Source organism: Nanorana parkeri, unplaced genomic scaffold, assembly GCF_000935625.1.
Source record: "Nanorana parkeri isolate BGI_ZX_2015 unplaced genomic scaffold, ASM93562v1 scaffold1027, whole genome shotgun sequence".
Classification (NCBI taxonomy): Eukaryota; Metazoa; Chordata; class Amphibia; order Anura; family Dicroglossidae; genus Nanorana; species Nanorana parkeri.
The window spans coordinates 276,536-301,428 of NW_017307295.1; the positions used below are offsets into that span (position 1 = coordinate 276,536).

The following is a 24,893-nucleotide window of genomic DNA, read 5'->3' on the forward strand; positions in this document are numbered from 1 at the left end:
TATATATATATAATTATAATATCTTTTTAGATATGCTTTGTGAATGGGAGCACATAACAAATATATATATTCAGGTGTTTTCTCAGATTTTTACTGCATAAGTGAAATACACATCATTGTTCTATGTTTGCATTATAGTATTTTCTGTCTGACCAATAACTTAAACCTTTGTAACAAGTAGAACAGTAAACCTTAGCTCTGCCCTGTGTTATGGGAACATGTACCTCTTTACTCCTGGATTTAACAGCAGGACCAGATAGAACACTGTTTATCCAGTGGGTGAACACTTCTTGTTCACTTTAAATTGGTGCCCACACTCACTGATGGAGAATATGGTAATTCTAAAGAAAATCTGCAAAGCACGAAAGCTGGGGTAGGAAACGTCAGCACTCCAGCTGTTGTGGCAGTCCCATGAGGCATTTCAAGACTTTAGTGCAGGGGTAGGCAACAGTCATATATGTGTGTGGCTGTCAGACGGCCACATGCATGACTGTTGCCTACCCCTGCGCTTAAGTAAACATGATAAAATGGAGCAAAAATATGCAATTCTGGGGGATCCCTTGGTCGTCCTGGAGAGTGCTGGCAAAGAAAGGATTCTGTATCCTAAATGCTGGGTGACATGAGGGTGGTACAACTGAATAATATAGCTGTTGTGATATAGTTAGGTGATGAGGCATTCTAAAAAAAGACCCTGCAATAAATTATGAACAGCAATCAAGATCATAGGTAGGACATTTTTATGATGGAGGCATATGACTGATGTAGTATACAAATTTGTTTGAGCAGATGTCATAAATTATCATAGGGAACTTTTACTAAGAAAATACAGTTTTGCCATACGAAACAAAAAAAGGACAAAAAGGCCTAATTTGAAAAAAATAAAAAAATGTGTTGGCCAATAGCATTTGAACAGTTTGTCCCCTGTATGTTAAATGTATTTTCTATTTCAGGAAATGTCTGATATCAAGCAATTCATTGAGAAGCAGATACCCCCAAGTTAACCGACACTTCATTATGCCTTTTTGAATATGCACCAGCAACAGTCACTATGCTCCTCCTTAAATTCCTTCAGTAAGGAACCTTCTAGTTATTCAGATACGATGCAGTCATTAGGGTTGGGATAATCAACATGGTTACCAAGGATTTACTGATTTATTTTGGTCAAACATAGGAAATAAAAGACCACGTTAGAAAAGTATAGTTGACTGATTTGCTATATTATTTATAGCATTGTGAGGGCTATTTCATGAGGTAGAAGCGGAGGACTTTGAATACTGTTGACAGATGGTCGGTCTATACGTGCGTATAGTATAACACAAACCTCCTAGTTTTTGTTTCCAGTTCTGTGTTCATGTTGTGCATTAAAAATGCAGTACATTCTTGTTCAGCTTTTCTAACCTGTTGTACATTTCTACAATAAAGTTACATAAAAAGGTTTAAAATGTATGGGAAAAGTCCGTATTTCTGTCATCACAACTAGACTTAAAGGTTATTGGGATCCTTCAGCTGTTCTTTGGTAGGCAGAATGTTGGCTGCGGTTTAATAGCATAACAGGTATATATGTGCCCATAATTTCCGTCTTAGGCCACAGGTTCTTTCATTATCAGCTGGAATGTTAGTAAATCATCTTACAGTGTCATAATTGGAATACTAAGGACCAGATGCAGTTGTGATGTAGTCCGTTCAGTTTCACTGCTACAGCCAAAATACATCACAATGCTTTCCTATGGGCTTTCTCGTGCTGTATTCACACCGTTGCAGTCCGTTCAGATGCAGTCAGAAAAAGTACTGCTTGTCCTATTTTTAGCTGCATCTAACTGCACCGAAACGCATCAAAACGGAACGCATACAAAAAACGCGCCAAAACAGATCGCACTGCGCAGACGCACGCAGTTGTGATGCAGTTTTCTGGTGGGAACTAATCCTTATCAGTCACTTAGAACTTTATGTGCTGCCACGAGACCGAGAACCACCTTACCCTTCTTTGGATACCTGCAGCTTTTAATAAGCCGAGGTAAATGAGAAGTGAAGTACAACAGAGGTTGCAGGGACTGGCCATAGGCAGCCTTTTACTTTTCTATAGCTTGTAACTGGAGAATGTTGGCGCACATCTTTCCCAAGAATGATCAGGAAACTTTTAGCTTGGTAAAACTGAGATAAATCTACCACAGATATGGTATTTGAGAGACTTCTGAATGTACAAGTGATGTGTACTTCAGATGCTCCAGGACCACGAGCTGGATGTCTTGATTTGTGTCCAGGTTGAGCTGTATTACCTTTGCTAGTAGGGAGGACCGATTTGCCCAGAATTGAATACATTGCTAAACTAACGCATTGCAATGGATTGACTATTCATTAGTTTTATGTCCCACTTGTCCAAATGACTATCCTAATGGATAAAAGGTTGTTTGTTTTTTCTTTTGTGTTTTTTTTTTTTCTCCTTTTTTGAGGTGGATTGTTCTCTAACCTTTATAATTATGTTGAATACATAGTGTGTAGTTGATTCAAAGATGTGTATGTGCTAGACTCATGACCATAAATAAAAACTATTGTAAGCTATGCAGTAGGTCGGTTGATGTATCAGCCAGAACATTGGTGCTCAGTGGTGAGCTTTATTTAAGAGGGAACCTACCTTTTGGTGGTGAAAATGCATTAGTAGTAGACATTGAGGACTGGAATTTAGCCCCACTGACCTAGACAAACACTGTATTAAATAAAACGTTCTTGCTCTGCATATGTTAATCACAGTCAAGTAGTTATGATGCGTTATACCATTTAGCGCACATCATTTTTAGGTACTGTAGTGCTGGACCTGAATCTCAGAATAAGAGTTGAAGTACATTTGTGTAGAAAAATAAAGAAACTGGATTACAAATCAGTGTTTGGTTACCTGCCATTATTAGATGGCCGTAGCAGCAGTTGGATGAGAGATAGGAAATGGCCTATTCACACCAGATGCGTTGGGGCAGCGCTGGCCATTTTTTCCAGCACAGCTCCAATGCAAGACAGGGCAATTTGCTTTGTCATGAATGAGCACAAGTCATTCAGCGCATGCAGTACTTTTTTCAGCATATCGGGGTGCGACGTAATACAACCACCTCGCACCATGCTGTGCCCATAGAATATTGAAATGTCACAAGACATTTAATTACAAAGTTCTAAAAAGAAGGACAAAAAAGTGTTATCTGCCAAAATCGGCGCGGCTGGCCGATTTGTGCATCAGCTGGCGTGAATGGAGTCTAAAGTTATTGGACTAAAAGCTTTAAGAATAATCTACTTTTTGAAGTTCTTTGGAACTGATTTTCTAAGGCTCTTGTTTTGATGACATTGGGTGCACCTCCCTTTTTCTGAGCACTTATTACCACTCATTCCCCCTTGAGTCTGAGCATTCGGCAGTTTTCAAGTGATTTTTCAGACTTGAATGGTTTTGAATGGAAAACAAATTGCTAGGAGAAGGAAAAGACAATGGTTGGGTGCAAAATTGCTTGAAAGCATGTGGTGTTTCAAGCTTTTTAGGAACTCCTATCGAAGTCTATAGAGCCTAAAATGCACCCCAAAAGAAGCTCATGTTCCCATTCAAGGTACAGGTGACACAATGCTAGAGTGTGAATGGGCACTAACAAAAATAATGGGATTCTTTATGTTGAGCATTGTCAGGAAACACGTGACAAAAAGCTCAGGTGTGAATGGCAGCTAAAACAAAGCTCTGCTTGGCTGCGCCAGACAAATTGTAGTCATAGCCACGTTGCATTACCATTTGTTTAGCATCAGTCGTTTTTTCCTGTATTAAAAAAAAATGAGCTTGACTATGATTAACTGCATTAGAGCTTTCTAATAATTCTATGGGCAACTTTTACCTGACTATATAACCACAGTGGGGCTGGTTTTGGGTTTAAACGGTAAAGCCACAAGCATTTCGTAAGATCAGGGCTAGCGGCTCAACTTCAGTTCTCGAGGCCGACTAGCCAGTGCATGTTTTTCTCACCATCAGGTAGGAGCTGTATGAATAGGTCATGTGTGTAATGGTGGCCCACAAACTGGCAGCTTTGGAGCAGCAATATGCCTACCAGTTTCATTTTATAACCACTTTTGAGCTCCTGGTGATTAACCTAGAAGTGGAAACCGATTGAAAATACATTTGACCTAGTACTGCAGTGGTTTTGATTGATGTCCACTGCAGGTTTGATTGCTTGAAAGACAAATTAAACTGGGTGGCAGATTGCTATGGAAAACTCACTGTCAAGTGCATGGACAACATTAGAGAATAGTAATAAAGGGTAATTCCACTTTCCCAGGTGATAGAATTACCTGTCCAATCTAGACACCCCCCCAATACTTGCCTTTGGGCGAATGCTCCTTCCCCTCCTCCGTTGCTGGTGTACTATCCGTACCCCATACTGACGTGTAGTGCAGCTCTGCATTATGAATTTCGCCTGCAAATGGTGAGCACTCATTGACCAAGAGCAAGAAGTGCTTCTCATGGTCAGGTGGCCGCGCTGACCAATGAGTGCTCAGCATTTGGGAGGGAAATTCAAAATGCAGAGCACAGGGCTGCTTTACATGGCAGTATGGGGTACAGATAGTATACGGGCACTGGTGGAGGGGAAGGAGCGTTGGCCAAAGGTAAGTATAGCGAAGGGGGCCAGATTGGAGGAGGCAATTCCATTTTCCTAAATTCACCTGGGAAAGTGGAATTGCCCTTTTAAATATCATGTCTGAGCTGCTGGAGGGAATGGAATAAAATGCCTTGCTGTCAGTTGTGAGAACTGGCGTTGATACACTGGTTGCAGCTATATTCGATATATTTCAAGTCGGGGAAATTTCCTATGTAAGCCATATATTTTTTAATATTAGGTGTTTCAAATTTCAGATTGATTTTGTGTTTTTGTTTTTCAATGTGAATGGAGACTGTGCTTGTGCTGTATGTTCCCTATCAGAATGGTGTTTAGTAATTTATGATAGAAAATGTCTTTTTGTATGAGTATTCTCTCTAGAGGAAGACTGACAATTCATTATGATGAGGTACATTTGATGCAAATGCTAAACTCCAAACCTGTGTAAAGAATAATAATACTTCTTTTATTACTGGTACATTAAGATTCTGTTTTAATAAAGAATACATCTAAATGATCAACTTTTTATCTAATATGTGAACTGGTTTACTCTTATGGCTTTTTTTATGATTTGTCAAAGAATAAAACTAGTCCTACAGCAATATTGCTTGTCTCTTATTTTGCTGTGTGTTTTAAAGCCTTAAAATGTCAGTCAATTGTACACAGAAGGATTTTGCAGGTGAAAAAAAAAATGGCACATTCAATTTAATGTCCATTTCCACCTTTTTGTACGTGATTCCCACAATAAATGCTAATGTAGGGGTGCAGTGATGTATGTATGCACATTTTCATGACTCGCATTGCCAGCTTTCTTTTTTTATGAGGTGTTTTTTTTGTTTTGTTTTGTTTTTTTTAATAGGCCTGAAGCCTACACACTCAACTGGGGTCAAATTGTAAAGCAGGCTGTAAACCGCTCTCCACCCTCCCTGTGATTCTGTGCAACACCATCACTAAACACCAGCTCTGCCTTTACACACAATACACTCTGTGTGGGTGGGTGCGTGCCACTATAAATAGTAATGAATGGGGGTTCGGAGAGTTTACAGAAAACTTGGTTGTAATTTTACACAGAGACAGCTATTTCCATGAGGAGATGAAGAGGAAAGCTAACACAAAACATAAGTTTCTGTGTTCATATATAACCACTGCATATGACTGCTTCATGTGTACTCAGTGTACATTGCTGGCATGTTTTTTTTTTTAATACGTAGGTGCACTCGACTTATGTTTCCGTCTGTATGTGTGCTGGGGACTTTACTTTTTTTTTTGTATTTTTAAATTAACTATTGCTATCACATTGGGGGCTCACGAGCCTCATCTTTGATAGCACATTGGAGATGACAGGTTCTCTGTAAGGTGACACTAGGGGTCTATTAGATTCTTAGTGCCACCTTTCCAATTTAATAGCTTTATCTGGGGAAATGACGGCTGCCTGCTGAGTCAGCTAAATATAAACACAGCAGGCTGTGGCTGGTAGCAATAGCGAACCTGCTATTGGCTATTTAAAATTGCACTAGCAGGCTGGCTATTGCACCAGCCTGTCAATCAGGAAGGAATGGTTTTCTTTCAGGCCCTCTGCCGCTTGACAGCAGGCAGTGAGAGGGTGTAATAACCAGCCTGCTACTGGCAATCGCAATTTGAAATCGCATCAATTTGCTGGGGTATCTGGATTGCAGGTCAATGCATCCAAATCATTGGCTCTTAATATCAATATTCCCCAGGAATTGTGGTCTCGGTTGTCAGAACATTTTGATTTTACCTGGTCCACGGAGGCTTTGCAATATCTAGGGATTAAACTTACACCTGTTTTTTTTAAAACTATATAAGAAAAATTATATACCCCTGTTTCACCAACTCCAGGAGGATATGTCCCGATGGCACTCCTGTAATTTGTCATGGCTGGGGTCGCATTCATGCACTCAAAATGATGTTGCTCCCCAAGATCCTATATTACTTTTGCGCCCTACCCATAGCTATACATAAGCCAGACCTTTTGAAATTCCAATCCTTAATTATTAAATTTGTTTGGCATGGAAAACATCCCAGAATCTCACACTGTACCGCATCGTTCCAAACGTACAGGGGTTTTGGGTGTTCCCAATCTCTTGCAATACTATAAGCAAGCGCGGATGGCTCAGCTCTCCTCTGTGTATAACCATGGATACACACCAGATTGGATCCTAATGGAACCTCTCCTGGAGTGTTCCATTGGTGGCAAGACAAATGCCTGTACCACATAGCACAAATTTTTTAAAGGTCGTAAGCCACTTATTTTGACCTACTGTCGGAAGGGTTTTGCACACGCCATCCTCTGAATACTTTCACTATAGACAATTGGTACACTTTTTAGGTTCTTTGAAAATACCTAACGTGATGTCTCCCTTTAAAACAACCTACGAAGATTGGTGTCTTGGAGCTGGGGGCCAGTGGTGGGGGGCAGTCTCGCTGCTCTATTCCTCTTGGTAGACTTTGAAAGTAAATTTACCCTATATGTTAGCTTGGGAACAGGACCTGGAAACGGATATTCCACTGGATGTCTGGCATCAATGATCCTCCCGTGTGTCATCGGGTTTACTAAATATTTCACTAATAGAAGCTAATTATAAGGTTTTATCTAGGTGGTATATGGTTCCTGCCAGATTAGCGAGAATATACCCAGAGGTTTCTCATTGTTTTCGGGGATTTGCTCACCTGAGCATGATGTATCACATATGGTGGGAATGCTCTAGATTGAGACCCTTTTGGAACTGGCTTTTTGCGCTAATATTTAGTGTTACTGGGGTGAGGATCACCAATATGTGTTGCTGAATCGCCCGATTCCAGGACTGTCTAAAACTTTGGGTAAATTAATTACTTTCTTTTTGTTGGCAGCTAAAATAACCATAGATGGACTACAATCCCAAAACAAATTGGTAAACTAAACATGAGATTGTAGTCCATCACAGGAGTGAGCTCAGAGCGGTGGCTACTTTACAGCACACACAGGGACCAACAAAAGTAGCCACCCTCCAGAAGGAAGGACAGTGTCGGTATGAACTCAGAGATGATTTAAGGGTTTACAGCTGAGTGACACACACATAAGATACATTTTTGTTAATAGTTAAGGTACGTGAATATTTTCTTTGTGGACAACTGAACTTCTCCTCCTTATGTTCTGGAGATGAGAAGGGGGACTTCACCTGTAGTCCTAATGGAGGAGAGCCCTACCGCATTCCTTACTGGTATGTCCCTTGCGGGTGGGTGCTATAGTGACCTCGGATGGCGCCACTTCAGATTCCAGTACTAAACTATGTCACCAGCATACCATGGTTCAATCTTCAAGAAGTGATCAATTTATTGATGCACACACATCTTGTCACATCGCAGCGTTTCAGGGCCACTTGGGGTCCCTTCATCAGGCATGACCAGTAGTCCTAACACACCTCCTATCTTCTTGTGGCAGTGCTGCTTTGTTCTTGGGTTTAGATAAACTTTAACACAAAACAGACCTCCAGATGAAAAAAATGAAAGATAAAAGAATAGTCAATGAAAGGAGAAGTATTGGGAGTATAATGTACTCTTCCCAATTCTTAGAGCCGGCATGTGACATTGCAGGTGATACGCGAGAGCTGAACGATCACATACCGCTGAGCACTCAGCTTTCTGTTTTCTCCCTGCAGAGAGCGGTGACTGTCAGTCACTACCCCCCGCAGGGATTCCTGCTTCCCTTCTCTGTTCCTCCAGCGCGCATTGGAGGAACACACGGGAGGAGGAGGGCACAGCTGGGTCTGGCTCTACATAGGCAGAGCCAGCTGTCAATCAGTCAGTGGGATGGATCCCGACTATTGTTAGAATCTTTTCTGGCTGTAGCGTGGCTCTGCACTGCCAGTATATAGGGTAGTAGCCCACTAGATGCTGGCTTTGGGTCACAGGAGGACATTAGTAAATGTATTTCATTGACCCAAAAGAGGCCAAAGAAAGGTTTGGCTTTAGTTCTCTTTTAAAAGATAAAATAACAAAATCAGCTTTTGTTGCAATGTTCCCCTTCAATACAGAGATTCCCTCACATTACCTTTTTCAGGATGTCCTCAGTTTGATGACCAGCATCATTCAACCTGTGGTGGTGCAATTCAGTGCGCTATGGAAAAATGCTGATGTCTGCAATTTTCTATACCACACATCACCCCAATGTTGTGGTATGAGCGAGGCACACAGAAAACAATTGTTTATGTGCCCTGATGATGACTGGCGTTGTTCATGTACAGAAAAACGCATGTCACTGCATAACGTGTGATTGTAGTCTCAGTCTTCTGCTATCTGCACACTGCCATCTATTCTAAGCAATAGAAGCTGCTTGTAGTGTCCTATGTATAATCCAAAGAAAGTAAAACATATGAACCACCTGTGGACCAGACACCATACATCAGCATTTCTCACACTTATTCAGTCATGGCACCTTTTACAAGTAAACTACATCTTGAGACGCCCCTGCCTAAAATTTAAAAAATGACGTGGAGTCCTTCCCATACCAGACCTTTATCCCAGATAGGGATCTGGCATGAATTTTAAGGGGGGACCCCATGCAAGAACACAGAGTGCCACCTTTCACATAAGAGTCCCCCTTTACATCAGGAGCCCCCTCCTCTCACATATGAGCCCCCCTCTCACACAAGGAGACCCTCTTCAAATCAGAAGCTCCCCTTCACATCAGAGTCCCCCTCTCACACTGGGAGACCCTCTTCAAATCAGAAGCCCCCCCTTCACATCAGAGTCGCCCTCTTTCACATCAGAGTCCCCTCTCTCACACTAGGCGACCCTCTTCAAATCTGAAACCCCCCCTTCACATCAGAGTCCCCCTCTTACACTGGGATCCCCTCTTCAAATCAGAAGCCTCCCCTTCACATCAGAGTCCCCCTCTTTCACATCAGAGCCCCCCCTCTCACACTAGGAGACCCTCTTCAAATCAGAAGCTCCCCTTCACATCAGAGTCCCCCTCTCACACTGGGAGACCCTCTTCAAATCAGAAGCCCCCCCTTCACATCAGAGTCGCCCTCTTTCACATCAGAGTCCCCTCTCTCACACTAGGCGACCCTCTTCAAATCTGAAACCCCCCCTTCACATCAGAGTCCCCCTCTTACACTGGGATCCCCTCTTCAAATCAGAAGCCTCCCCTTCACATCAGAGTCCCCCTCTTTCACATCAGAGCCCCCCCTCTCACACTAGGAGACCCTCTTCAAATCAGAAGCTCCCCTTCACATCAGAGTCCCCCTCTCACACTGGGAGACCCTCTTCAAATCAGAAGCCCCCCCTTCACATCAGAGTCGCCCTCTTTCACATCAGAGTCCCCTCTCTCACACTAGGCGACCCTCTTCAAATCTGAAACCCCCTCTTTCACATCAGAGTCCCCTCTATCACACTAGGAGACCCTCTTCAAATCAGAAACCCCCCTTCACATCAGAGTCCCCTCTTTCACACTAGGCGACCCTCTTCAAATCTGAAACCCCCTCTTTCACATCAGAGTCCCCTCTATCACACTAGGAGACCCTCTTCAAATCAGAAACCCCCCTTCACATCAGAGTCCCCTCTTTCACACTAGGCGACCCTCTTCAAATCTGAAACCCCCTCTTTCACATCAGAGTCCCCTCTATCACACTAGGAGACCCTCTTCAAATCAGAAACCCCCCTTCACATCAGAGTCCCCTCTTTCACACTAGGCGACCCTCTTCAAATCTGAAACCCCCTCTTTCACATCAGAGTCCCCTCTATCACACTAGGAGACCCTCTTCAAATCAGAAACCCCCCTTCACATCAGAGTCCCCTCTTTCACACTAGGCGACCCTCTTCAAATCTGAAACCCCCTCTTTCACATCAGAGTCCCCTCTATCACACTAGGAGACCCTCTTCAAATCAGAAACCCCCCTTCACATCAGAGTCCCCTCTTTCACACTAGGCGACCCAAATCAAAAGCCCCCCCTCCCATCAGAAGCCCCCCCCCCTCACACTAGGAGACCCTCTTTAAATCAGAAACCCCCCTTCACATCAGAGTCCCCCTGTTTCGCACTAGGAAACCCTCTTGAAATTAGAAGCCCCTTCACATCAGAGTCCCTCTCTTTCACATCAGAGTCATGATGCTGTGTGAAAATTTCTAGGCACCCTAAGGTGCCATGGGAATGAAAGGAACGGCACCGTGGAGTGACCTGTACTTGCTTTGGGTGAAGCAGAGACCCCGCCGAGCTTTGCAGTTCTGTGTCATTACCTGGGAGAGGTGGTAGAACAACTTACTTTCCTTTTGGATATGTGCTAGGATGCCATGGCACCCTGGTTGAGAAAGGCTGCTATACATATACGGCTGGTCCTCTGACCCATTGTTCTGTAGAAGTACCTGAACATCCTCCTGTTCCCGATTGTATGTGCAGGTAGAATGTGCTGCTCCCGCTCTCATTAGACTTCAGGCACAGAGCGATCAGACCTCTGTGCCATGCGATCTCTGTGATTGGTTATCACCTCGATCACATGACAATGTTTACATTGCCAAGCCCTCCCTTTCCTCTTACAACAGAGGCAGGGGAGACTAAAGGAAGCAATGAGTGAATAAGCCATCCATTCATTACTTCCTAGTGAAAACAAGCTGCAGCAGCAAAGAATAATAAAGTTTGTCACATTTAACCCCTTCGTGACTGACGACGTACAGTGTACGTATTTATCCTCTCCTGTATATGTCAGATCCATTCTATCGCTTGACCTGCCTATTAACCCCTTCATCTCCATCCTCCTACTGTAGGTGATTTGTATATTAACCCTTTCACCTCCACCTCCCCCTGTACATGTTATGTTTCTAGTGCCAAGCTCCATGTTTTATCCCCCTCAATACTGGCATGTGTCTTCATTTTCAAAGAATTGTACCAAAAATCTGATCACTTTGGGGCTCCTGCTTTCCAAAAAGGGGTCACAGTCAGGGTTTCACATGCCAGTACTCAGATGGTTAAAAAATATTTCGGAATGCTGTATGAATGGGAACACATGACACTCATATAGTGTGGGGGAAGGTGGTTCCCCAAATCTGACTGCAAAAGCAGAAATACATCGAGCAGTGCTGTGCGCCTAACACCGTGTGCACTACCCACATCTAACCACAGGTGGCGCCAGCAATCCCCATCGTATCGTACTATGGGCGGAACTAGGATCAGAGCGTACGCAGTGCCTCCCCGGAAGGGGCCGGTCATCTTCTACAACGATAACATACTTGCGACTTCGCCGTTTGGGGCTGTCGTGCCAGGCTTCCGGCTGTGTTAAGGGAAGGACGCGTTAAGCGGGAAATCGCCGTTACCTCGAGTGTTGTTGTTGTGCCGGCTTCTTCGTGCTATTGTGTATTGTCAGACGTAGTGCAGAGATGAGCGCGTCAGGCGGGGAAGAGATTATACGTATCGCGAAGAAGATGGAGCGGATGGTTCAGAAGAAGAACACAGTGAGTCCAGCACGCTGTGCACGAAGGGGTGAAGAGGTGGTACAGGCCTCTTGCGCCGTTTTAGCACACACCTTTTATTACTATTCTCCCCCCGTGGACATGTGGAATGTTTTTCGCTCAGGAATCACAGCGTACAAAGCCGGGCTAGCTAATTCTAACAACAAATTAAAAGTCGTTTTTGCACAGCCTAGAGCGAGTGGATCAATGGTAACTGCTTGGTGATTGGTTGCTATGGGACGGGCGCAGTATATTAACTGTAGCCCACCGCAGCTGTATTAGAATACGGATACTATATCCACCAATCACATCCTTCCTTGTATGCCAGTGAAAAGGCACCCAAAAGTGAAATGTCAACATTGTTATATGACATTGCCCTGTTATCACCGCCCCATGTGTCACTTTATCTGGCCCACCCCCTCAGGGCTCATTCACATGGCTGCCAGTAGCTATATAGCATAGGTTCTGGTGTATGTCCACTGCCAGGGAGCCACAGAGACTGCTTATAGCCACCCATTGAAATGAATGGCTGTATAGGGTATATGCTGGACTTCCATAAACACGTGCATACGTATGAGTGCACAACCCAGTGAGGGGAATTTATCAACAATGGAGCAGACAGAAGCACCAATCAGCTTCTCTCTTTCATTTTCAAAGCTAAATTGAGGAGAGTAGCTGATTGGTTGCCATGGGCAGCTGCTCCAGATTCTGTCTGCTCCAGTTTTGGTAAATTCCCCCCACTGTGCATTCAGGGTTGCACGCTTGTATGCAAAAGCACCTTTATTGACATTCAAACATCGTGCTGGTGGCAGTCTATTTTTTGGATTACTCTCAAGGGGTACACTGGGCAAGTGTGCGGCTGGATACTCACCCCATTATTCTCCAGGGGTATACTGGGCAAGTGTGCGGCTGGATACTCACCCCATTATTCTCCAGGGGTATACTGGGCAAGTGTGCGGCTGGATACTCACCCCATTATTCTCCAGGGGTATACTGGGCAGGAGTGTGGTGGGATACTCGCCCCATTATTCTCCAGGGGTATACTGGGCAGGAGTGTGGTGGGATACTCACCCCATTATTCTCCAGGGGTACACTGGGCAGGAGTTGGCGGGATGCTCACCCCATTATTCTCTAGGGGTATACTGGGCAGGAGTGTGGTGGGATACTCACCCCATTATTCTCCAGGGGTATACTGGGCAGGAGTGTGGTGGGATACTCGCCCCATTATTCTCCAGGGGTATACTGGGCAGGAGTGTGGTGGGATACTCGCCCCATTATTCTCCAGGGGTATACTGGGCAGGAGTGTGGTGGGATACTCGCCCCATTATTCTCCAGGGGTATACTGGGCAGGAGTGTGGTGGGATACTCGCCCCATTATTCTCCAGGGGTATACTGGGCAGGAGTGTGGTGGGATACTCGCCCCATTATTCTCCAGGGGTATACTGGGCAGGAGTGTGGTGGGATACTCGCCCCATTATTCTCCAGGGGTATACTGGGCAGGAGTGTGGTGGGATACTCGCCCCATTATTCTCCAGGGGTATACTGGGCAGGAGTGTGGTGGGATACTCGCCCCATTATTCTCCAGGGGTATACTGGGCAGGAGTGTGGTGGGATACTCGCCCCATTATTCTCCAGGGGTATACTGGGCAGGAGTTGGCGGGATACTCGCAAGCAGGGGAGAGAGTCAGGCGTGTCTCTGTCAAGGACGTACTAGGTTTTGCTTCTTTGGATGTACAGGGGAGAGTGGAAGGTGCTCCATACCCTTCCTGTTATTTTACCCCAGGGGTGGGCAACTCTAGCCCTTCAGCTGCACTTTAACTATAAATCCCAGCATGCCTCTGGGAGTAATGACTGCAGTGCCTTATGGGACACAGTACAGGTTTGCTTTAAACAAATCTTAAAGGAGAACTATGAGGCGAGTGCTTTTCACTCACCTCATAGTTCTAGCCGACCTGTGACAATGAGACTGTCACAGGTCGGCTCAGTAGATCGGGAGGTGAGCGAACATATACCGGCGTTGGCTCACCTCTCGATCCTGTCACAGGTCTCTGCCGTGACAGGGGAGGGGCTGGATTCCCCGCTCCGATCCGCCAGCGCTGACTGGCGGAACGGACGGGGGAGGGGCGGGTACAGCTGGCTCTGCCTTCTAGATAGGCAGAGCCAACTGTCACTCACGCAGCTGGGCGGATCCCGGCACAATTGTCAGGATCCGCTTCAGCTGCGGCGTCTCAGTATACCGCGAGCAGCAGCTCAGTATACCGCGAGCTGTAGCTCGCGGTATACTGAGCCTAGGGTGACGGGAGGACGCTAGTTTGTGTCCTCCTGTTACCCTAAGGAGAACTATGGGGAAAAGCCCTGACCCCATAGTTCTCCTTTAATCACTAATAGGTTATTTTAAATCCAATGGGAGTGCCTTTGATGGATCTGCATTGTTAGGTTGTTTGCCTTCCGCATGATGCTCTGCAAGTTTGTTTTATTATGTTTCTGCTTTTTTTTTGCAGGCTGGGGCTTTAGATTTATTAAAGGAACTTAAAATCCTCCCCATGACTCTGGAGCTTCTTCAGGTAGGTCCATGGCGCTGTTCCTACATTTCAATTCTGAAATAAATCTAGATAATGTTGTGCTGTAAATATGTAGCTGTTACTGTTGAACTCCATAGGCTGCAGTGGGGAAACCAACTCCTTGCAACCCCCAGAAAGTGTTGCAAGGTCCAACAATGTTTTACAGGTGTCACAGGATCAGGAATAGTAACACAATCTTCCGATGGGGTCACCTGTTGTGATAATAGCTGTGTGGGGGCGGATTTGGCTTGTGCCAAGTAGGCATTGCTTTTCTTTACCAACTTATACCTGTGGTTATGGTAAGAATCAACATCCATGTTTCTGGATCCATCCCCCTAAGGTGACACTGCATATAATGTAGCAGACTTACTCTAGACTTCAGTGGAATGGTGGACCAAATAGGCATGGCCAAAAAAGTCACCACCTATATTTAGCTAAGCAAATAGGTCAGAGCCTTCCATTGGATAATAGGTCTAGGCTCAGCAATGTTTTTTGTCCCCAAAAAATGAGATCAGCTGCCTACCTGAATGGCCAGGTTTTTCCATCAATGGATTTTTTCTTCCCTGATGACACATTGGGCATATTCCAAGATGACAATGCCGGGATTCATTAAGGTCATATTGTGAAAGAGTGGTTTAGGGAGCATGAGACATCATTATTACACATGGATTGGCCACCGCAGAGTCCGGATCTTAACCCTAATGAGAATCTTTGGGATGTGCAGGAGAAGACTTTACGCCATGGTCCAACTCTCCCGTCATTACTACAAGATCTTGGAGAAAAATAAGTGCAACTCTGGAATGTTGTGACATTGCATAAGGTTATGAAGTGATGCCTTGCTGTAATAAGGCTAAAGCTGCCCGTATGTTGTATTATTTTGATCGTTCAACCTGTGGGCTGAATAAAGAAAATCTAACCGATTCCTCCCTCAACGTTTGTGAGCATTGATCGAGGAATCTCCCGCTGTCTTCAATGCACCAGCCGCTGTCAGAATACCAAAACAGAGCCAGTAGCTCATTGACTGCCGGTTCTCATCCTATGAAGATTTGAGGGATGCCGGCTGAAAGGGCGCCAACAGCTGCACCTACTCTGCGAATTTCGGGCGGTTCTTGATGAAATTCACATAGTGTTTGGCCAACTCTAGGGCAGTCCAACTAAATATTAGAGTGTGTTACTTGTTTTATTTTTTGGCCGGGCCGTGTATTATTTCAGTTTTGCACCAATGTATTCTATTGGAGGTTGACATGGTGACTTGGACCTGGTCTTTGACTACATCTTTATTTCCAAGGTTCTGCAGTTGTGGAGAGATCCATTGGCCTTCCATTGTGGACCTGCTATAGCTGCTTGTATATGAACTGTTTGAAAGAAAAAAAAAGGAGCCTATGTATCTGCACTTGTTGTAGCTGAGTTGGGTTACCACTTGTTGGACAACAGTCTGTTCTGTGCATCGGGATTTGAGACACTTTCATATATGGGATTGAGGAATCTGGATAATCAATCATGATGCTTTTCATACCTACATTTCATATTTTTGTGAAGTGGGATATTGTGTATTTCTAACCATTACCCTGACGCCCTCTTCCTAATATATAGTTGCTTTCTGAAATGGGAAAGCAAATTTAGATGGGGGGGAGTAGTTTGCTCATATCCATTTGTATTTGGGTATATTTGTTAAGTGATACATTAATTATGTATCTCTCCCTTAGATTCTGTTCAGGTTGGCAAACTCTCTTTTTAATGTGTGACCTGTGATTTTTTTCGATTTTTGGATATAATAAAAAAATATAGGTTTTTTTTGGGGGGGGGCGGGGGGGGGATATCAGAGCTCTTAAAATTTCTCATTGTTTTCTTGTGTGCAACATTTTGCAGGATTTTGTAGTGATACTTTTCTACATTTGTAGTGATAGCTGTGCATGGGAAAAGATCTTTCTTTGAACAGATTTTCTCTCAGATTTTGTTGTCAGAAAAACAGGAAGTGAAGGACAGTCTTTCCAAATACACACCAAAAAAATAAAAATCACGGGTTTTAATCCTTCCCAATTTTATCCAGTACAAATGCTGTCTTGTACTACTGTAGCATGCACACATTAGTGCACTTTGGTGATATTCATTCTGAATGGCACTTCCAAAAATCGAAGCAACAACAGTACACTTGTTAACGTGTGTGCGGTAATGTGGTCCTTAGGGGCCCATTCACAACAGCAGCTGCGTTACACTACAAGGCTGCTGGTGTGCCAGGCACAGTGCAGATGCACTAATTGCAATGCTTTGGACTGTTTAAACTTTGTTTTGTTAGAACTTTATTGGAATGTCACCGTGTGGTCTGGTGCAGTTGTACTGTGGGGCGCTGAAAAAAAGTACTGCATGTTGCACTTCTTGCAGCACATGCCACCATTTTCAGCCCACCTGGAACGAGTCAAATTGCGTTGCAACTCGACTCCAAAAAAGCCTGACACAACACATTGAGCAGAGTGCATTTCTGGAAAATATATATATATATATATAATTTATTTATTACAGGGTCTTTAACCCTTTCCTACTGACGTAAGGGATATGGTAGAACATAAATCTCTGCCGTCAACGGGCAGCCTTACAAATAGCGAAGATTAGGTTGTGAATTTTCAGGCTCTTGAATGACCTTTTCACGTTGTGTATTGTTTTCATTCTAACAGGTTTCCTTTCATATGGAGGCTTAGAGAGGATCAGTTGTATGTTTGTTTTTTTTCTGTTCAGTTTCTAGTAAATAATGAACATGTGAAACTTGGATGTCTGCTAGCATTAAATGTTTCACTTTCATTTCTCTTTCTAGCTGCAATGACTTCTCTGTCAGTTCTTTTTTGTATGTAGGAATCTTTTTCTGTCTATGGTGCAGAACTTACCAAGAAGTATTTTATATATTCTGTAAGCATTAAAGCTAGAATTCCCCCCATATTGCTTTAAGGACTTACCTTATGTGATGCCTCTTGATCCGAACAGCTTCTTCCTTCCACTCGTTTTCCAAAGTCCTTCCAGCGCTGGTTCCGGTCTCTGATCCAGAGCAGACTCCTCAGGTCGTGCAGAGTCTGTCCGGCATGCGCACTCCTGGCTGCGTCCATTTAGTGTCAGCGGTTCTCCCCTCCTCTCCCCTCCGACGATCTGTACTGCACATGCACCTGCCCACACTTGCTCCTTCACAGCGTTTCTGGAGCTGGAACTTCTGCAGCGGGAGCAAGCGGCGTTGACAGGTAAGTTAGTTGGTATTTGCCAACTTTCTTATTTTTAATGTTGGGGCATATATCTACTTCTTACTAGCAGCAAATATATGCAAAAAAAAAATACTTTATTTCTACTTTAGGTCTTATTGCAGTTTTGAACTGTCTTCCACCTTGTTCAAGCCAACCTTATTGCAGCTAATAATTTAAAAAAAATCGTCACTGCATCATCAGTGTACAAAAGTGCTGGTCCCAACATACTCTGCAGTCCATTCACAACAGCACATGATCTGGCTGCTGCCATAGAGGGTATTGGATGCACTAAACATGTGCCCAGTATAGTCATCATTCCCCATGGTAGCATGCGCCTAAGTGCATGCTCTATCACCCAAACCATCCCCTCTACTCCTCCCAAGAGCTTCTGCTTTCTAGATACCTCCAGGACTTCTCCAGAACCTCTCCGATCCTCTGGAACTCGCTAATACAACCTATCCAGCTATCTCCTAATCTGTCAGCCTTTAGGCAATCTCTGAAAACTCACCTCTTCAGGGAAGCCTATCCCACCTCAAAACTGTACATCTACCCCTTCAATCAGCTCATCCCTCGGTTATTACCTTCTGTATCACTTGACCCTCCTTGTAGATTGTAAGCTCTCACAAACAGGGTCCTTCTAATCCTTTTGTATTGTATTGTTATTATGGCTGGTAATGATTAAAATTTTCCTGTTCGATTAATCGAAATTTTTGGTTAAAGTAGGGTTCAGTGGGGTCTCACTAGTCCTGGTTAAACCCCACAGAGCCCTGGTGAGACCCTACAAAGCCCTGCTTTAACCAGGGCTCTGTAGGGTGTCACCAGAGCTATGTGGGGGCCTCGCCAGCCTGGTTAGACCCCTCCAGAGCCCTGGTGAGATCCCACACTGCCCTGGTTAAACCCGGGCTCTGTAGGGTCTCACCAGCACCAGGGCTCCGTAGGGTGTCACCATGGCTTTGTGGGGTCTCGCCAGGGCTCTGAGGGGGTCTCGCCAGGGTAGCAGGGCTCTGTGAGGTCTAACCAGGGCTCTAACAAACTTTGTTAGACCCCACAGACAGCTGTTGAGACCCCACAGAGCCCTGGTTAAACCAGGGCTCTCCAAGTGTCTCCACAGGGCTCTCTAGTGTCTCCACAGGGCTCTCACCATTGCTGTAGCCTGTGAAGGCTGCCTCTCACCAGGACTGTGCAGGTAGCGTTATAATAAATCTCTCGTTCATTTATTATAAATGCTCATTCACATTACCTAAAAAAAGCACACTTAGCACTGCACATTCATTATATAAATCTTTTGGCCTCAGTGTCTTTAGTGCAGCAGCTTTAGTATTGGTTACTCATATCTCCCATTGTTCCATAAGCGCAGATTTTACATGATATTTTAGCTTGTAGACATTGTGTCCACACATTCGATGCAATCATGAACCATGAGACTCACCGGCCCAAGTGATTCCATCAGGTAACAAAGGGAAGGGGGGGAGGAGTCCGGTGATGTCACGGACATCGACGTCACGAGACTCCTCCCTCCTTCCCTGCGTTAGCCGTCATGGACAACGATGTCACCGGACTCCTCCCCCCTTCCCTTCGTTAGCCGACAGAGCCACTTGAGGAAGGGGGGATGAGTCCCGTGACGTCGATGTCCGTGACGTCACCGGATCTCCGACGGAAGACCCCGGAAGCCGGCGGAGAGGTGAGTACCGATCAAAAGAATTAACGATTAATCGAGGGATTACTACGCGCTAATTTCCGCAGCCCTAATTGTTATAGTACTGTATCCCCATATGATGTAAAGTGCTGAGCAAACTGTAGGCGCTCTATAAATCCTGTCTAATAATAATGTTGTATTTTTTCCAGTTGGCATAAATTTACAAATAGTGATTGTGCATGAAAACCTGTTTTTCTCCATTGTCATTGGTGTAATTCTTGTATGTGCTGATACAGTAACTGACTCATTTTTTTTTGTTTTTTTTGCCCAGTCCACACGGATCGGAATGTCAGTGAACGCCATCCGCAAACAAAGCTCAGATGATGACGTGACCTCTCTAGCCAAATCGCTCATTAAGTCCTGGAAAAAACTTCTAGGTAACGGTGGTTTGCCTTCTTCCAGCTGTTTGTAACAACAGACACTTCTTCTGGTCATGAGGAATATGTTTAAAATGAGAAGTTATGTACTGGGCTCATTTGTTTTTTAGTAATCATTTCTTACACTTGTCATCAAATGCTTTGGCACTGCACAATATTGAGATAAGGGCCCACTCTCACTAATACAAATTTTTGTACAACACTGGATTGTAGACAATCAGTGCCTTTAGCGCGGCCTAAACAGGTGGTCCACGTGCCTCGCCCTCCCCCCAAATTATGCACTAGGTGTGTGTTGAACCAGAGCACTGGATTTTATTCACTTTATAATCCCCTTTTATGAACTGACTGTGCGGTTATTTGCACGTTACCATACATTTTGACATGTGTTTAGCGTAGATGGAGGAATCTGTTGCACTTTTTCCATTTGACCATAGAACATCTGCAGATAATCTATAGGTCTATGGCCAGCTTTAGTCTGTAAGTGGGGTGACTACACAGTGCAGTCTGTTTAACATTGTAAGGATGCTTACAGAAGGGTATAGTACATGACTCCTGCACTGTCTAGTCGCAGGCTGAGGGCCCTGTCACACGATCAGGAGTGCGTTCTGCCTCTGTCATTGAGTTCAATGCACCGCCACGCCCCCTCCCGCCCCCAGAAAAACTGAGCCGGCCGGGTTGCGTTCCAGAGGCCGAACGCACTCTTGATGATGTGACAAGGCCCTGAGACAAGTCATTGATCACCCTTTGTTACTTCGATCTAGTATAGCCTGCTGAGAGGATTACAGGAATTGCTTAATAGAAATGGAAATCCTTTGGCAGATAAAACACTTAATTGACCACATGAATCTCTGGTTAGAATTTCTTCACATATTCCTGACTGTTAGACGCACAGATACTCAATGAATGGCAAGTTTCTGTGTGTTTTTTTTTTCATAAAATTGTTTTGTTTTTTTTCCATGTGAAATTCCATCTTTAGTTACGTTTTATGATGTCAGTTTCTATTTGACTTTTGAATAGCTTTAGCAGTTCTTCTTCTTTTTTTTTTTAAAAGGAAACCTGTACTAAGACCATGTATGTTGCTAGTGCTGACCTCTGTGCTCCATCACTGAACCACTGCAGGCATATAGCCAGTAAAGTCACAACTCCCGATCTGCATATGTGCTCAGGATACAATGGAAATGTTTCTATAGAAAACCTTCAAGACTCTGCAGTCAACTTACAAATTTGATGTTCTATTAATTCTCTTTCCTTTTTGGAGAGGGGGCATCATAGTAATCGTGTGAGGGGATTTTCAAAACGTATTGAGAGATGCACAACAGTTTTAATTAGCTGCCAGGGTCTGTTTCCAACCTTCTTTGCTCCAGAGGGGTAGGTAATGCCAGACTAGAAGGATAGGTAATTCCATTTACTTCTTCCTCAGGGATAGTATCAGGTAAAAAATGAAAGGGCGGTGCAATTGCACTTTCGGCCTTTACACTCTTGGCCTCTGCGGAAACCTGCGGGCCTTTTTAATTGGATCCTGGTTCCAGAATCTTCTGTCTTTTTAGGTCCAAGCCTTGCCTGCAATTTCCTGTGACAGTTTCATAGAAGTATCTTATTGACTTTTCTGTCCTTTTACATCAGTAAGGCTGTCATGTTTAGGCTAAATTTTCCTTTTTTTTTAAGATGGTCCTTCAGGTGACAAAGATCAAGAGGAAAAAAAGAAAGAGCAGCCGCCTCCTGCACAGAACAGCCCAGAGCCCAGGGAAGAAAGGTATTTTTGCTTTTATTTGTTATTGTGTAGCTTTACTACTTCTAGTTCTATCCCGATTGTAGTATTACAAGGTCGCTGCCCACTTGTACACAGTAGAGATGGTAGTTTTGGGGTCTGTTTGCATTACTGGGTCTTGGTGAATCGCCCTACAAAGTGGTGCTGCCTGTGTTTTGCAGTAAGTGTACTTTGGTTGCTATAAATGTAGATCATAAAACGGAGCAGTCCACTGGAAAGTGGTACTCTGCTCAGTTTGTCTCTTAATGTGGTCAGTGTATGGGGCATTCTTCTCATAAGCTAATGGTGAAAATGTCCTTCAAAAACATCTTGAATATCTCTAATATACAACAAGTTTGCCAGTATCCTTAAAACATATAAATGACATGGAAACGATTTGTTTTTTCTTCCAACAGTGGAGTTGCATTTAAGAGATTTGCCCTGGCCCTCTCATTTAAAGTGACACTAAACTCTTCATTCAAGTACCTTAACTATTAACGAAAATGTATCTTATTTGTGTACCTCTCAGCTGTAGATCCTCAAATCATCTCTGAATTCAGGCTGACACTGTCCTTTCTTCCAGAGGGGGGCTACTTTTGTTCCCCATGGCCCCTGTGTGTGTTGTAAAGTAGTCACCACTCCAAGCTCGCTCCCCTGATTGCCTACAATCTCATGTTTAGTTTACTAATTTGTATTGAGAATGTAGTCTATCATGGGAGTAAGCTTGGAGCGGTGGCTACTTTACAACACACACAGGGACTACGAGGAACCAAAGTATCCCCCCTCCAGAAGGAAGGACAGTGTCCGCACCAATTCAGAGATGATTGGAGGATCTACAGCCAAGTGATACACAAGGTTCAGTATTAATAGTTACGATGTTACGTTACGTTGTTATGGGTTCTCCTAATCTTCTCCATAAGATTGGAAATTCTTTATTACATTTGATACTTGCTTGGCCCCTACACTGCCTGGTTATATCCAGCAGTGTTGGAATTGGCTACCTGGCTCCTGGGCTTTGTCCAGCCCTGGCTTAGTGGAGCTGAATATTTCCACAGCACTGAAAGCTTATGACTCTGCTAGTAAATTGCACATATCCATTACATTAACATAATACTAAAAAAAACCTGGGGTGTTATGGTTTGGTTCAGGGCCGTATACTGTTTTTCAGGCCGTTCTGCTTTACACGCCTCTCTTTCCCGCTCCCAGCAGTTCAAGCAGTAATTCCAGCTTTCGGAAGGAAGATTGTGCCGCATCATCTGAAAACTTAATTACCTCTTATCCACGAGCCCCTAGTACATCCGACCCCGTTAGAATTAAATGCAGAGAACTACTGTCTGCAGCTCTGAAAACAGGAGGTGAGTTTAAATACATTTTCACACTATTGACTATATGTTCATTATGTGTAGATCACAAACATCTGAATACTTTAAAAGGGCACACTGATAACAATGCCGGGAAATAACATTCTTCACCAAATAGAATCATGCCTATAGTGACATCTGGTTTCATATTTTGTTCTCTAGGAATCTGGTCAGGCAGTATGGAAATATTTTTCGGTTTTTATAAATGGTTCTGCTTTTTGACATTTTTATTTTTACTTGCTTGTTTTTCTCCAGGTAATGTCGCTTTATTGCCACTAGAGGGCATGCAATTGTTTAGCATTGTCCTACAGTGTAAAAGTGCAGAAGCCTATTGACTAGGTGTATCTATGCAATGAAAGGTTTTAATAGCCATGTTTTCAGGGAAAAGGACAGAAAATGTGCTGATCAAACTGCAGAGTATTTAAGCCTTTCTATAACTTTCCTTCTTCATAAGACTGGAAAGCTGCTTACCTCGGAATGAGGTAGTATGCGGTTTAACTCTTAGCCCCTGTTCACCCTTGTGTGGATGCGACCGTGCACACGCATGTATGCACATTTTTGTGCATCATAAAGAGGGCAGCCCATTTAGTTCAGGGCAGCCCCACACACAGCAATCACTGTCACGGCAAACCACATGCTGCACCCAAACGCAATGGGGGGATTTACTAAAACTGGAGCAGGCAGAATCTGAAGCAGCTGTGCATGGTAACCGATAAAGTTTCTCTTCAGCTTGTTCAGTTGAGGTTTGAAAATGAAAGCTAGAAGCTGGTTGGTTGCCATGCATAGCTGTTCCAGATTCCTCAGTCTGCTGCAGTTTTAGTAAATCCCCCCCCCCCCCCATATTGCAGCCAGGGCACATTGAAAGTCACGACCGCATGTCTTAGAAAGTGAGACCACGTGCCTGAAAACACACACACCTTCACGCACAGATGAGAATGGGGTCTTGTAGAGAAGTCCTCACTTCTAAATATATCAAAAGGAAATTTTATTGGTTTATTTTCTTGAAATCGTCATTATTTTTGTCCGGTTACATAGTTCACAGTGAAAAGGGCTTTATGCATAGTGCTGACGGGTTCTCTTTGATTCTGTGACTGGCATTATTGTCATTCAGATGTGTCTGTCTTTTGTTCCGGGTAAGCAGGCAAGCTGCCCAGTTACACTTGTTAACCGGTCTAGAAAAAACCTTTTCAATAGAACATGTTTGAGGATCAGCTAATAAAATGTTGTATTATATGGTAATTGAGAGTAATCGGTATGATGTGCTCAAAGTATCCTGTCTGTATTTGTTCTATAACCATCTGCCTTTTATGGTTTTTTTTTTTCCCTGTAGATGATTACATTACAATTGGTGCAGATGACGAGGAGCTTGGGGCTCAGATTGAAGAATATATCCTTTTTTATTACAAGATTTGTGGATGAATTTATTGTAACGAGTTGGCCTGAAGACATGACCTAGTTGTGTGTGTATTTTTTTTTTCTTGCTAGATATTCAACCAATTCTCCAGTTATTGCTCCAAGCGTGACCCATACAGTTGTGACTACTCACAGGATGCCCCATAGACAGTCGTAGCTCTCCATAAGGGAGAAGGGGGGGATTTGGTCATCCATTCTGATGAAGGGTGGCTGAAAACGTTCCTGAGAAGGCACTATGAAGATTGTTCTTGATTAGTAGGATAGATTTTATATATATATATATCTATATCTCTCTATCTTGAAAAATTTGGCGGTGTCTCACCAGTCAGCATGACCGGACTATAGCCTTGCAATATATGTTAAACATTTTTGGGGACAGATAGAGGTTTCTTTTGTGACCCCACGGGGGGGTTATTTTTTTTTTTTTTACTATATAATGAAAAAAGTACCATAAATATAT

General features: G+C 43.8%; 2 protein-coding genes across 6 annotated transcripts in view; both read left to right on the top strand.

Annotated features, from left to right (window-relative positions):
- The window catches only part of LYPLA1 (lysophospholipase I), a 26,137-nt gene extending 24,581 nt beyond the window's left edge, over window positions 1-1,556 (top strand). For 2 of the 4 annotated variants that reach the window (XM_018567289.1, XM_018567292.1), the window contains one exon: window positions 951-1,549. In XM_018567289.1, coding sequence (XP_018422791.1) covers window positions 951-1,001 — 51 coding nt within the window. In that variant the 3' untranslated portion in view covers window positions 1,002-1,549. Of the gene's footprint in view, window positions 1-950 lie in introns of all 4 variants that reach the window. The other 2 variants (XM_018567291.1, XM_018567290.1) reach the window with 2 other exon arrangements.
- A 10,229-nt stretch (window positions 1,557-11,785) lies between these two features.
- Window positions 11,786-24,893, top strand: part of TCEA1 (transcription elongation factor A1) — a 21,842-nt gene continuing 8,734 nt past the window's right edge. The window contains exons 1-6 of one of the 2 annotated variants that reach the window (XM_018567287.1): window positions 11,786-12,057; window positions 14,556-14,618; window positions 19,807-19,912; window positions 21,578-21,665; window positions 22,866-23,014; window positions 24,351-24,407. In XM_018567287.1, coding sequence (XP_018422789.1) covers window positions 11,983-12,057; window positions 14,556-14,618; window positions 19,807-19,912; window positions 21,578-21,665; window positions 22,866-23,014; window positions 24,351-24,407 — 538 coding nt within the window. In that variant the 5' untranslated portion in view covers window positions 11,786-11,982. The remainder of the gene's footprint in view (window positions 12,058-14,555; window positions 14,619-19,806; window positions 19,913-21,577; window positions 21,666-22,865; window positions 23,015-24,350; window positions 24,408-24,893) is intronic. The other variant, XM_018567288.1, reaches the window with a different exon arrangement.